This window comes from Apis mellifera, linkage group LG16 (genome assembly GCF_003254395.2).
Source record: "Apis mellifera strain DH4 linkage group LG16, Amel_HAv3.1, whole genome shotgun sequence".
Lineage (NCBI taxonomy): Eukaryota > Metazoa > Arthropoda > Insecta > Hymenoptera > Apidae > Apis > Apis mellifera.
This window is the reverse complement of record NC_037653.1, coordinates 3,087,030-3,099,289: the sequence shown is the minus strand read 5'-3', so window position 1 is coordinate 3,099,289 and position 12,260 is coordinate 3,087,030. Positions and strand designations below refer to the sequence as shown.

At 31.9% G+C, this 12,260-nt stretch overlaps 1 protein-coding gene and 1 long non-coding RNA gene across 3 annotated transcripts in view; one reads left to right on the top strand and one right to left on the bottom strand.

The window, feature by feature from the left end:
* Nucleotides 1-12,260, top strand: part of LOC725928 (dedicator of cytokinesis protein 3) — a 49,287-nt gene that overhangs the window by 32,659 nt on the left and 4,368 nt on the right. For both annotated transcript variants that reach the window (XM_001121716.5, XM_006559384.3), the window contains exons 5-10: nucleotides 6,211-6,295; nucleotides 8,065-8,523; nucleotides 8,772-9,071; nucleotides 9,260-9,464; nucleotides 9,541-9,723; nucleotides 10,466-12,191. In XM_001121716.5, the coding sequence (XP_001121716.2) occupies nucleotides 6,211-6,295; nucleotides 8,065-8,523; nucleotides 8,772-9,071; nucleotides 9,260-9,464; nucleotides 9,541-9,723; nucleotides 10,466-12,191 (2,958 nt within the window). The remainder of the gene's footprint in view (nucleotides 1-6,210; nucleotides 6,296-8,064; nucleotides 8,524-8,771; nucleotides 9,072-9,259; nucleotides 9,465-9,540; nucleotides 9,724-10,465; nucleotides 12,192-12,260) is intronic.
* Nucleotides 3,020-4,921, bottom strand: LOC102654221. Its single transcript, XR_001705908.2, has 3 exons — nucleotides 3,693-4,921; nucleotides 3,469-3,571; nucleotides 3,020-3,402 (listed from the first exon to the last, which is right to left on the bottom strand). It is a non-coding gene; the product is annotated as an uncharacterized LOC102654221 (long non-coding RNA).

Below are 12,260 nucleotides of genomic sequence, written 5' to 3'. Positions count from 1 at the left end.
AAAATCAGCCACCACGATTCAGTGGTGAATCGGTTGCATTGCTCTTCTTTTTTTTTTCTTTTCTTAACTATTCGCCTTCCGGGTATGTTTGTAGATATTATACAATGTTTATTTTGTGATATATAATCTATTTTGTAATAAAAGTGAAGGACAAAGAATTGTAAAACAACAAATGAACATTTTTCAGTTATTCTTTTCTTACCGTTGATATTTGATTTATGAATAATTCTCATAAATATTTGACTTTAAAATATATCACGATATAACAGAATATTTAATAATAAATATTTATACAATTTATTATAAAAATATTATACAAACTTGATCTCAATATTGTAAAGTAAATGTGAATCCTCTTTTCTAGATTTTGAATTTATCTTTATTCGAGTTTAAATTTTCGATTCATATCATATGTCTGTAAAGAGTAACCGTAACCACAGCATCTGAGAAGAGAGAGGAAGTGATATTTCTTTCTCTGTCTGTGAGAGCTCAAGGTTTTCAGCTCAGTGAATACGCGGTATATAACCATACCGGGAACCTGTTCCCCCTGGCAGAGGAGACTCGGCTCTTTAAAGCTTCTCTTCTTGCGTCTTCCCCTTTCATCTTCCTTTCTCTTTGCTTCTCAAATTTTTGACTTTACAATAAATATTACAGATTAAATTTTTAACAAATTCGATGTATTTTTTCTAAAAAATTTATCCAAAATTTTTCTATTTTTTTCCCTATTATTTAATTCCATCGTAAAAATTATATTCTTTCAGATTAAAAAAATTATAAATAAATAAAATCGACAATATCGTTCTATTTTAAACAATAATAATAATAATCTTGCTTTCTAAATGAATGGTAAAGAAAAGATTTGCACAATTCATTCAATAAATTTCCGATATAATGTCGATGCTATCTACTAGTTTTGTTCTTATATGCGTACGAGTAACGGTTCTACCAATGACCGCAGACAGCATTTCTTTCTTCGCGTTTTCTTCTGACGTCATTTACAGAATTGAATTTTGGTAGATTCAAATGCTTGATTGTATCAATATGAGTCAAATATGAACGAGAAATAAATTATTCAACATGCTTCATTTATTTAATTATCAGGTACTAGTAATGATTATTTACATTTTTTTCAAACAATATATATATATATATATTGGGTAAACGACAATATTTATTATCCTCGTAGTAATTATTATTATTTCTAATAAGCATACCTCTAGGCTCCATTTCGCATGCATTGGCGTCTTTCTTTCTTATTTCTTCATAGCTTAATCTTTTTCTTCGTTTCTTTTTCTTTCGATGTTTTGCTTCCTTGTTGGGGTAATACGATGATACGGAATGAAACTCCAGGTCACATAACATGTTCTTCTTTTCAGGGTTTCCCAATTCTTCGAATTCTCTGAATCCAATGACTAAATCCATTTCTGATTTTACCGAGAAACATTGCCTGTTTTAAATATAAATCATCGGACACCATAAGAGTAATTAAATTTGTAAAATTATACATTTATTATTTATTGGTTTCAAAATTTCGATTTACACTTCTATTTACATAACTGATACTAATTTTAAAAATACAATTATCGGTAACTTTTTTTTTATTCGAGATATTCAGAGGTCATAAACCTTTGATACGATGCTTCGTATCAATTTTTCCAGCTTTTTGAATTTATTCATAAAAAAAAAAAAGTAAAGAATCACAATTTGGAATGTATTACCAAAAAAAAAGTAGACTTTCTCAAAGTGCAAGTCTATTTGTCGAAGAAAGATTCTCGAAGGTTGGGAAACGCTGCCATTATTCTCCGTAAGGTAATAGTCTTTTTCTTTTTGCCTTCGTCTTGGCGTAGCACGGTGCTGGCGTTGTTCTACTCGGGCCCAGGGCTGTACGATGAGAGGTAGTGCATCGTGAGGGGGAAAAAGCGGTTAGGTAGGGGAAGTTCCATGGTATATACTCGGCTACCGACGTGCCGCTACCTTCGATGAAAACAAATTTAACGAATGACAATGATCTTCGAACTAATGAGTATATATATTTGATATTGCAAATTAATGCTTTTTCTTTATCCTTTTTTAATGGGATAACATATACTATTTGAATTATTAAATTTAATTATTAAATTTAATTTAATTATTGAATTATTAAATTATTAAATTATTAAATTTATTATACATCATACAATTTCTTTTCTCTATATTATATTTGATTAACATAACGGTTCGACAAATATATATATGTATTCGAAATCACGACAATCTTTCTTTTTTTTATAACAATAGGAAATTTTCTTTTTTTCGACATCAAACAAGCACGTACGTATAATTGAAATTTATCTTATGATCATTGTCAAAATAATTTTAAAAAATACTATCTTCTTTTCGTTGTAATAGCACGAGATGAACAAAATTAGAACTTTAATGCTCGTTAGTGACGAAAAACTGAAAGGTTCGCGGCTAATCGCGCTTAATCGCGCGTCATTTGATCTAATTGAGATCGTGGAGGCTCGGGGATTTGGCCCTGACATCTATTACTACTACTACCACTACTTTCGTATCTTCTGCCAAAGAAGGACGATGCCGCACGGAACTGCAACTGCACTCGGGAGCGCTGTCATGAGCGCTCGGCACTGGTTTCCTTGTGGTGGAACTCGGTGCAAGTAACGTTTTATCGTGTGCGTGTATACCCTCGGGCAAACCAGACACGGCATTCGTCTTCCCACGAACCCTTCGCTATTCGTACGAGTCTCGTTACTCGTTCCGGGATCAGGAAACACTCCTATTAAGGCCGTTTTATACGGTCGCGAGAAACCGTGCTCTATACACAAGTTGTCAGCGCAACTTCCATAGATTTTACTCTTACGAATTAATTCTATAATATTTTTTTTTTTTTATTACTGCAAAATTGTATTGCATTATTGTGAAGAATTTTTCTCGTCAATCGAACGATAGACAATAATATAAAATTTAATAACAATTTTCTTTCTGCTAAATTTAATAATTTCTTTTCTATGCTAAAAAATTAAAGTAAATAATCAAAAATTTTTTAATTAATGAACTTTATTAAGATTTATTACATGAATTTTACTTTAAATGAGATGAAATGTGAAAAATAAAACAATGAATAGTGCAAAGTGAAATAGGAAGGATAATAATTGATTGTCAGTTTAAAGTAGAAACAGGAGTCCACCAACTCGCAGCAATATCGACGTAATTATATAGCGTTTAAAGCTACCGAATGGTTACTGAACTTTGTGAAATATACTTCGTAATTGAAAAGTTCACATCGGGAAAATTTCTTTCTGTTATTGTCGATACAAAATTCTTTCTTTTTCTAACTAATCAATTTTTCAAATTAATCCAAGAGGAGAGTAGGTCTTACCTAACCTAAACGTTGTCTGAAATATCCTAGAATTATATTTTAAAATTATATTTGAATGTCTAAAATGATTCTCATCAATTTTAATAATTTACCTTGAAACTTTTGGGCTTTGTTTCATCATTTCTTCATTTTTAAAAAAGTTCGAAGACTAATGAAAAGTTCCTCATAATGGATTGTGTTTGATAGAATATTGTGCTAAAAAAAATATGGACGGATAAAATTGAAAACTTTTCATATTTAAGTTTTTATATTTTTATACTTTTCTAAAAAAGTATATATTATTGTCCTTATATAATAAATCTAATTTTTTACCAACCTTTTTAACCATAGATATCCAATTTAAGCATCGTAGTCTGTTAATCTTTCATTATCACCATTCGTTTTTATTCATTTTGTATATTACGCAATCGATCTATCTTCAGATGAAAATTTACATCATCTCGTTGATATAAATTGAAGATATGTATTCATGTCTCGTGTGAACTTACGTTGACCGTTACGCGGCCAATGGTCGAATGAATTTGTCATCCAAAGGGAACCTTCTACACGAAAAGGAACTCGAGCTCGTCCTTTATGTTTCTCGAATAGGCGGTCGATTCTCGCGGTGAATCGAACGTCGCTGCTTCGAGAGAATATATCCGATATCTTTGGAATGGGACATAGGTCCGAACAACGCGGCGGACATTGGCTGTACCTGTCTCCACGCATCGAAGTTTGCCTGCTCACCTGCATTCCATTAACTCTGGTCTGAGGGGGACCTTTACATATATTCAGGACCGTACACCGTCGATGGATCATATAAATGCTCTATTTGATATACATTCATATATATATACATTTGATAGAATAACTTCACCTGATGTTACTATGAATTAATTGAATCAAGTAAAGAAAATGTAATTTTTATTATATTATTAGTGTTAAGTTTATTCAATATTATTTAAAAATAGTTCATCTCTTCTAGAATTAATATATTTTATTTATTGATATATATAGATCTGTTCAAAGTATACTTTTTTAGAAATTTTTATTCCGAGACATAACCTCTTTGGTAGGAAAATTAATATGATCTTATTTAACGAGTGAGGGCGCGAATGCCATCGAATTAACAGAATCGGTAACGTATATAGAGAACGGAAAAAAAATTGAAATGGTGATTCAAAAACAAAGTAAAAGTAATGCTTTTTCAAGTACTATTTAATTTTCTCGGTTTGCTTAAAACTCGGAACTCACTATATACATGCTACGTACGAAACGTTAATTGCCACTCAACAACTGTGCTTCCTTTTAACTAGGGAATCCTTTTTTATAGCATGGAAAAAGTTAGTCGATTAGTCACATGTCAGAGCAATTTTCTATTTTGATACAATGGATAAAGTTTCTTCTATTATTATAAATTTATTCAAATTATGCTCTATAATTAATGCGATTACGTAGAATACCTTGATTTGTGATATGAATATTTTTAATGGTTATGTTCAAAATGACAAAATTTAATTATTATTTTCACACAGGTTTATTGAAGAGAATTAAAATGAATTTGAATAGTAGCAACATCTTTTTCATATTAACATATAATATCCGAATCACTATTTAATTTTCTTTTTCTTTTTCGATTTTATTATGAATTCAAAATGAATAATATAAATATTAATTGTACTTTAATTTATTTCGATATTTATTCATGAAAGAATTTTTTAACATAATTGAATTTTAATCTAAATTCTTTTACATTATATTTATAATAATATATTTTTCTAATAAATATATATATCGATAATTTATTTATTATTCAGAATCTCCAGAATTTCCAGAAAACCAGGAATTGTTATTAATTTGACGCCAATTACTATGGTTATTTCTGCGAATTATTTTACAATGTGTTTTGCAACGTTTTCGAGTTCGTCTCCGTTATTCAACTTGATCCGAATTAACTGCTCAAAAGTAACGTATCTCCGTTGATGCAAATTTTGACACATATACATATATATATGCTTGGAATAAGAGGAATAAGCGTGGAGAGACGTGTAGTGAGAAGCAAGTTGAGTCAAAATGGGCAGCGTATAGCTGCATTCCTGCGAGGTGAAGGGGCCATGCGAGGACCCTGGCGGGTAGCCGGGCCTGTAGGGCCCCAATGCGTTCGAGAACACGTCGGCCCTATGGCATGCAGCCGTCCGGGGTCATGGGAAGTTAAGTATATTGCTCCGCCACTTCAGAAGTAAACTTAGCAAACTGATGCAATGGATTAATTGGATCGTGCGTTAGGATGTGAATACATTTTAAATATGATGCTTTCAAAAGTTGAGAATATATCTTGCAAGATTAGATATTACTTTGAAAGTAACTATCCAACACTATGTTAATAATGATTGTTCGACAACTTTCTCTAATCACAGTGTCCACTTATGAACAATATCATTAAAAGCAACTGTTGATAGATTTAATCTCAAATACAATATGCATATAATTATCATATTATATTTAAAAATATATTTCCTATATAAAAAATAAATATAAAAATATATAAAGATATATTCTATTTAACTTTGTTTCATTTTTTTTTATTTTTATAGAAGAGTCAATTAATAGTTTCTCAGAATGAATATTTATGTATATTTAATTACTAAATTAAATTATCTGTTTAACATTATGAATTTAAAAAAAAATTTTCTGTTTTTTTTTCCAAAAATCAAAAAATAAATATACACATACACATTTCTGTTAGACTGATATTCCTAATTTCAAATTAAAAATATGATTATGAGGAATATCTTCGACAATCTTTTTATTATTTTTTTGTTTTGCTCAGTTATGTGATATTTTGTATGTTGCAGGAAATTGGGCTTGGACTTGGTACCTCGTCAAGGTGCCCATATGGTGGATCCGGATACGATGTCAGTCGTTGAACTGTATCACGTGGTAATTAGAACGAAACAAAGTTTGAACAATAATTGATTATCGCAAATATCGTGTAAAAGAATACGAAATCTCGTGCCCGTCAATAATCTTGAACCAATACAAACTTGGTTGACTGCGTCAAGAGAAAAAAGGGAAAAATAGTAGATGAGTCGCGTTGAAGAGGAGCTTGATATGTTGGAAAAGAGAAAAAAGTAGAGGGCTCTTGGGTACTTCTTCGCTATACATATATCGCTAGAGTTCATTGAAATTCTAGCTGGAGTGCTGACCATTTCAAATACTCCGCAAGAATTGAAATGAAGTCAGCTTCAGGGTATATTCAGTGCACACGTTATTGATATGAAATTTAAAAAATAATGCTTTCTAATCCAATCGAAATTCCTATATTTTTCGTTTAAATATTGATCGTTAAGTTTTGCACATTCTTTAATTTTTTTTTTTTAAATAATACTTATTATAATAAAATTTCTTTTTATATCTTTTTCTTTATTTTTAATCTGAAATGAATAGTATATATATATATATACATATCAATAGCAATTTTATTTATTATACAAAACTTTTAAAAATTTAAAAGAATTTTCTAAAGAAATAAAATCTTAACTTTAATATTTATTAATTTTAGATTCTGTGTAATAAATTATTAATTCTAATTCTTTTTCCATAAATTTAACTTAGGGAAGACAAATTATAAAAATGTTTTGATATAAAATGAGTTACAATATTATGACAAACATCATTTTTTAAATTTTTGTTGTATTATATACTGATTACATTGAAAAAAATAGAATATAATCATTTTGTCGCTAATTTGATTTTAATTAAACAGAAAATAATCTATGAATAATATTTGCCTATGATTTAATTCAATTCTTAATTTTTTCACAACTCTTAATTAGGCCCAGTTGAAATATCCTGTATCTGAAATACTATTTTTCCATAATACAATTTCAAAGAAAATTTTATTTGGAAAATCTTCCATCAATCCAAGAAATAAAATCCAAAGAATAAAATTATTAATAATCTCTCTAATTTGATTTTAATTAAACAGAAAATAAATGTTGATCTATAAATAATATTTGTCTATGATTTAGCAATTCTTAATTTTTTCACAACTTTTAATTAGGCCCAGTTGAATGAAATATCCTGTATTTGAAATACTATTTTTCCATAATACCATTTCAAAGAAAATTTTATTTGGAAAATCTTCCATCAATCCAAGAAATAATATCCAAGGAATAAAATTATTAATAATCTCTCTAATTTGATTTTAATTAAACAGAAAATAAATATTAATCTATAAATAATATTTGCCTATGATTTAGCAATTCTTAATTTTTTTACAACTCTTAATTAAGCCCAGTTAAAATATCCTGTATTTAAAATACTATTTTTCCATAATATCATTTCAAAGAAAATTTTATTTGGAAAATCTTCCATCAATACAAGAAATAATATCCAAGGAATAAAATTATTAATAATCTCTCTAATTTGATTTTAATTAAACAGAAAATAAATGTTGATCTATAAATAATATTTGCCTATGATTTAGCAATTCTTAATTTTTTCACAACTCTTAATTAAGCCCAGTTGAATGAAATATTCTGTATCTGAAATACTATTTTTCCATAATACCATTTGAAAGAAAATTTTATTTCCATCAATCCAAGAAATAAAATCCAAGGATCTCTCTATTTTATTCACCTCAGCAATTTATTTTTTCACAATTTTGAACACTGTTACGGATCATAACGGCGTCTATTTATTTCCAGCACGTTCAAAGCGCGGAAAATTCGCAAGGAGCATCAGGAAGGGGGACCCTTAGGCGGAAGGAGCATAAGAAAGTCTTGACCCATCATCTCTACTTCTGCATGAGAGATTTCGGCCACTCGATCGGCGAGGACACGGAGGTCTACTTCTCCTTGTACGACGCGAAGCGTAGCCAATATCTGAGCGAACGTTTCCTGGTGCGAATTTCCAAGGAGGGATTTTCGAGCTTCATCGAGAAGATACACAGCAATTGTACGATTTTCACGGATCTCGGCAACGCCGATCTCAGCAGGGATCTTTACATGGTCGCGCACGTGATGCGATGTGGAAGAATGCTGTATTCGGATTCTGGCAAGAACAAAGCGGGAACAGCTACTTACAGGAGACCTCACGGAGTCGCGGTGCTTTCCCTGGCCGAAGCCACCCAGGATCATTCGGAGGAACTCGAGATGACGTTCAAGGTGAACTGCTTGCCAAAAGTGATGATCAACGATTAAATTGCTTTTGATGTACAATTACACAATAACCGAATTAAATATATAGGAGAAAAATTCATTTCTTTCCATTTTACTAATAATTTCTTTCAATAACATTTTTCAAACATAACTTCCATTTCAATTAATTAGAGTATAAATTATTTTTCTATAATATATAATATTTTAACATTCTGCAAAGTCAGGGAGTATATTTTAAGGGAGTATTATTTTAGGTATATCAAGGAGAAGAGAAAGATTTTCACCAATTGCACGAGCAGATTATCCGCAATAACAAGTGTTCCCTGCTTCCTGGTCAGCCTAATTACGGTATAGTAATATCTCTGCGCGTTTTACATGGGGAACTGTCTCAAGTCCGAGAAGAGAACCCTTTGCTCTTCAAAAATATTTGTTTAACGAAAAAGCTTGGGTTTTCCGACGTGATCATGCCTGGTGATGTACGGAATGATTTGTACCTGAAGTTGGAACGTGGCGAATTTGAACGAGGTGGAAAATCTACTGGAAAGAACATCGAGGTATAGAGAGATATCATGAGTCAAGTTATATTTTGTGTATATATCTTATACATACATGTTCATTATTTTCTGCTATCAATTCCTCAAAATTGAGACTCCAGATTTTAAAGCATATATCTCTAGATCACTTAATAATAAATAAAATGAATATATATATATATATATCAATGAATGTCTCTAATCAATAGGTGACAATTTTGGTGTTGGATGCTGATGGACAACCATTGGAAGATTGTTTATTTGGTGCAGCTGGAATGGAGGGTAGTTCTGAATATCAAAGTTTAGTTATATACCATCACAATAGTCCATCCTGGGCTGAGACGGTTCGATTGGCAATACCTATAGACAAATTCTATGGGAGTCATGTTCGATTCGAATTCCGTCATTGTTCCAGTAAGTCGTTGGAAGTTTTTTTAAGAAAAACGTTGTTAAAAAATTGATAAAAATGTTGGGGTATATTTTGATACAGCACGCGAGAAAAACGACAAGAAATTATTCTCCTTTGCCTTCGTGCGGCTTATGGAGCCTGGGGGAGCTACTCTTCAGGATGGCCCTCACGAATTATATATTTATAAGTGCGAGGATCGTTCCAAATTGGATTCGTTGAGTTATCTTTCCTTGCCAAGCAGTGGTCGAGAACCAAACGCGATAGGTAATAATTTTCTTGCAAAGTTACAAGAATCTTTTCTTCTTAAAAATTAAAAAAAGAAGATAGGAATTTTATTTTCTTTTTTATATTTTGATCCAGAAAGGTTTAGAATTGCTAAAAATAAAAAATTAAAATTGAATAAAAAATTTTAAAAAATTCTTTCTATGAAAAATATTACATAGAAATAAATATAAATCAATTTTTAATCAAATTTCAATTCAATTGAAAGTTATTAAAATACTTACTTATTTGGTCGAGAACCAAATGCGATAGGTAATAATTTTCTTGCAAAGTTACAAGAATCTTTTCTTCTTAAAAATTAAAAAAAGAAGATAGGAATTTTATTTTCTTTTTTATATTTTGATCCAGAAAGTTTTAGAATTGCTAAAAATAAAAAATTAAAATTGAATAAAAAATTTTAAAAAATTCTTTCTATGAAAAATATTACATAGAAATAAATATAAATCAATTTTTAATCAAATTTCAATTCAATTGAAAGTTATTAAAATACTTACATTCATACATATGTAAGTTATAAAATGTAAAATGTTTGTATTTAAAGAACCACAATAGCAATTAAGAGTTAATGAATGACAATGACGATTATGAAAGAACATTGTAATCTTCATTTTATTCAACTATCATTGTTAAAGATCTCGCTACTATTATGTACAAATCAAAACCTTGATATTTCTATTCTATCTCATATTCTGATCATCCTTTTTATCTCTCATTTATTTTTCAGGTTCACCATCGTTCTCCAGATCTCCAAAAGAAGTTGTATTCGTGTACACGTTACTCTGCAGCACGAAATTAACGCAAAATGTCGATCTCCTAAGCCTGTTACAATGGAAAGCGCATCCGGAACGAATATCAGAAGCTCTGGGTCGCGTTCTTCGGTTAGACGGCGAGGAATTGGTGAAATTTTTGCAAGATATATTGGACGCCCTTTTTTCCATGTTTCACACAGAAGATGGTAACTCGACGGCTCATTCGGGTTTGGTCTTCCAAGTGCTTGTCTCTATATTCAGCCTTCTCGAAGATTCCAAATTCGAGCATTTCAAACCTGTGATGGATGCGTACATTTCCGGCCATTTCGCAGCCGCACTTGTATACAAGGGTCTTTTGAGTAGCGTGCAGCATTGCGCCGATTGGGTGACGGCAGCCGAGAAGCAGGAGCCTATAATCAAATGTTTCCGTTCTTTGGAATACATCTTCAAATTTATCATTCAGAGTCGTCTGTTGTTCGCCAGAGCGACTGCTGGCCAATACGAGGACAGTTTCAAGCGAGATCTCTATTGCGTGTTTGCCGCATTGAACAAGATGTTGGGAATACCGTACGATATGGTGCTCCACTCTCAAATAGCTCTACTCTACTCTATATCGGCTGTGTTTGAGCAACTAGTCGCCGTGCTGCCAGTCCTCGAGGTGGCCAAACTTACTTGCACGATGCTCGACTCTGTACCGAGAGAACCGCCAGCCCAGCTTACTCAGGCCAAATTGACAGCTATAAAAAATCTCACCACCTCTTCCTTGTTTCGCGAGGACAACGAGAGCAGAAATCTGCTACTGGTTACCATGTGCAGACATTTGAGGATTCATTTAGTCAGACGAGAAGAACTTCGCTCCTGTACTGAGATCCTTGGCGAAATTCTCAGCTTTTTGTATAAAAGGGGGCAAGATTCGAATAAGGTCAACAATTGTATCCAACACGATGTTGAAACGTTGTGTCTCTCCGTTCTGGATGTATTGATACAGACCATTCTGATCGTCATAAATAGCAGTGGCCCCGTGTTGGGATGTCTAGTGGCTTGCTTGATAGGATTGCTTCAGCTTTTAGACGAATATCACTATGTTCGACTTTGGGAGGAATTGGCTCATGCCGGTGAAAGGAAACCTCTGAAGGATTTCCTTCTTAGAGTTTTTCTTGTTCTCCGTGATCTCGTTAGGCAAGAAGTGTTCCCGCCTGATTGGCTGGTGATCAGAATGCAAGCGAACAATGTTATCTTAAAATCTTTGAAAGAGCTTGCTCAACCTCTAGCCTTTCGTTTTGTAGACGATTGCTTCGACGCCCAACTCTGGTCCACATACTTTAATCTAGCTGTAGCATATCTCACTCAGCCATCCCTGCAACTTGAACAATTTTCTGAAGTAAAACGTGAAAAGATCATTGAAAAGTACGGAGATATGAGAGTGTTGATGGGCTTTCAAATATTATCCATGTGGTCCAATTTGCATGATCATAAGTTAGAGTTCATTCCTGGAATGGTGGGCCCTTTCTTGGAAGTCACTTTGGTTCCTGAAAGCGAACTAAGGAAAGCCACTTTGCACATATTTTTTGACATGATGGAATGTGAACAACGAGCTCGTGGTAGCTTCAGATCCGTGGAATCGGAATTAATAGATAAACTAGATATCTTGATCAGTGAGAACAAAGGTGATGACGAGTACAGGCAATTGTTTAACACAATGTAAGTATTAGTTTCTTTTTTTTTTTTTAATATTTCTCATGAAAGAATTCGTTTGAATTTAATTCACTA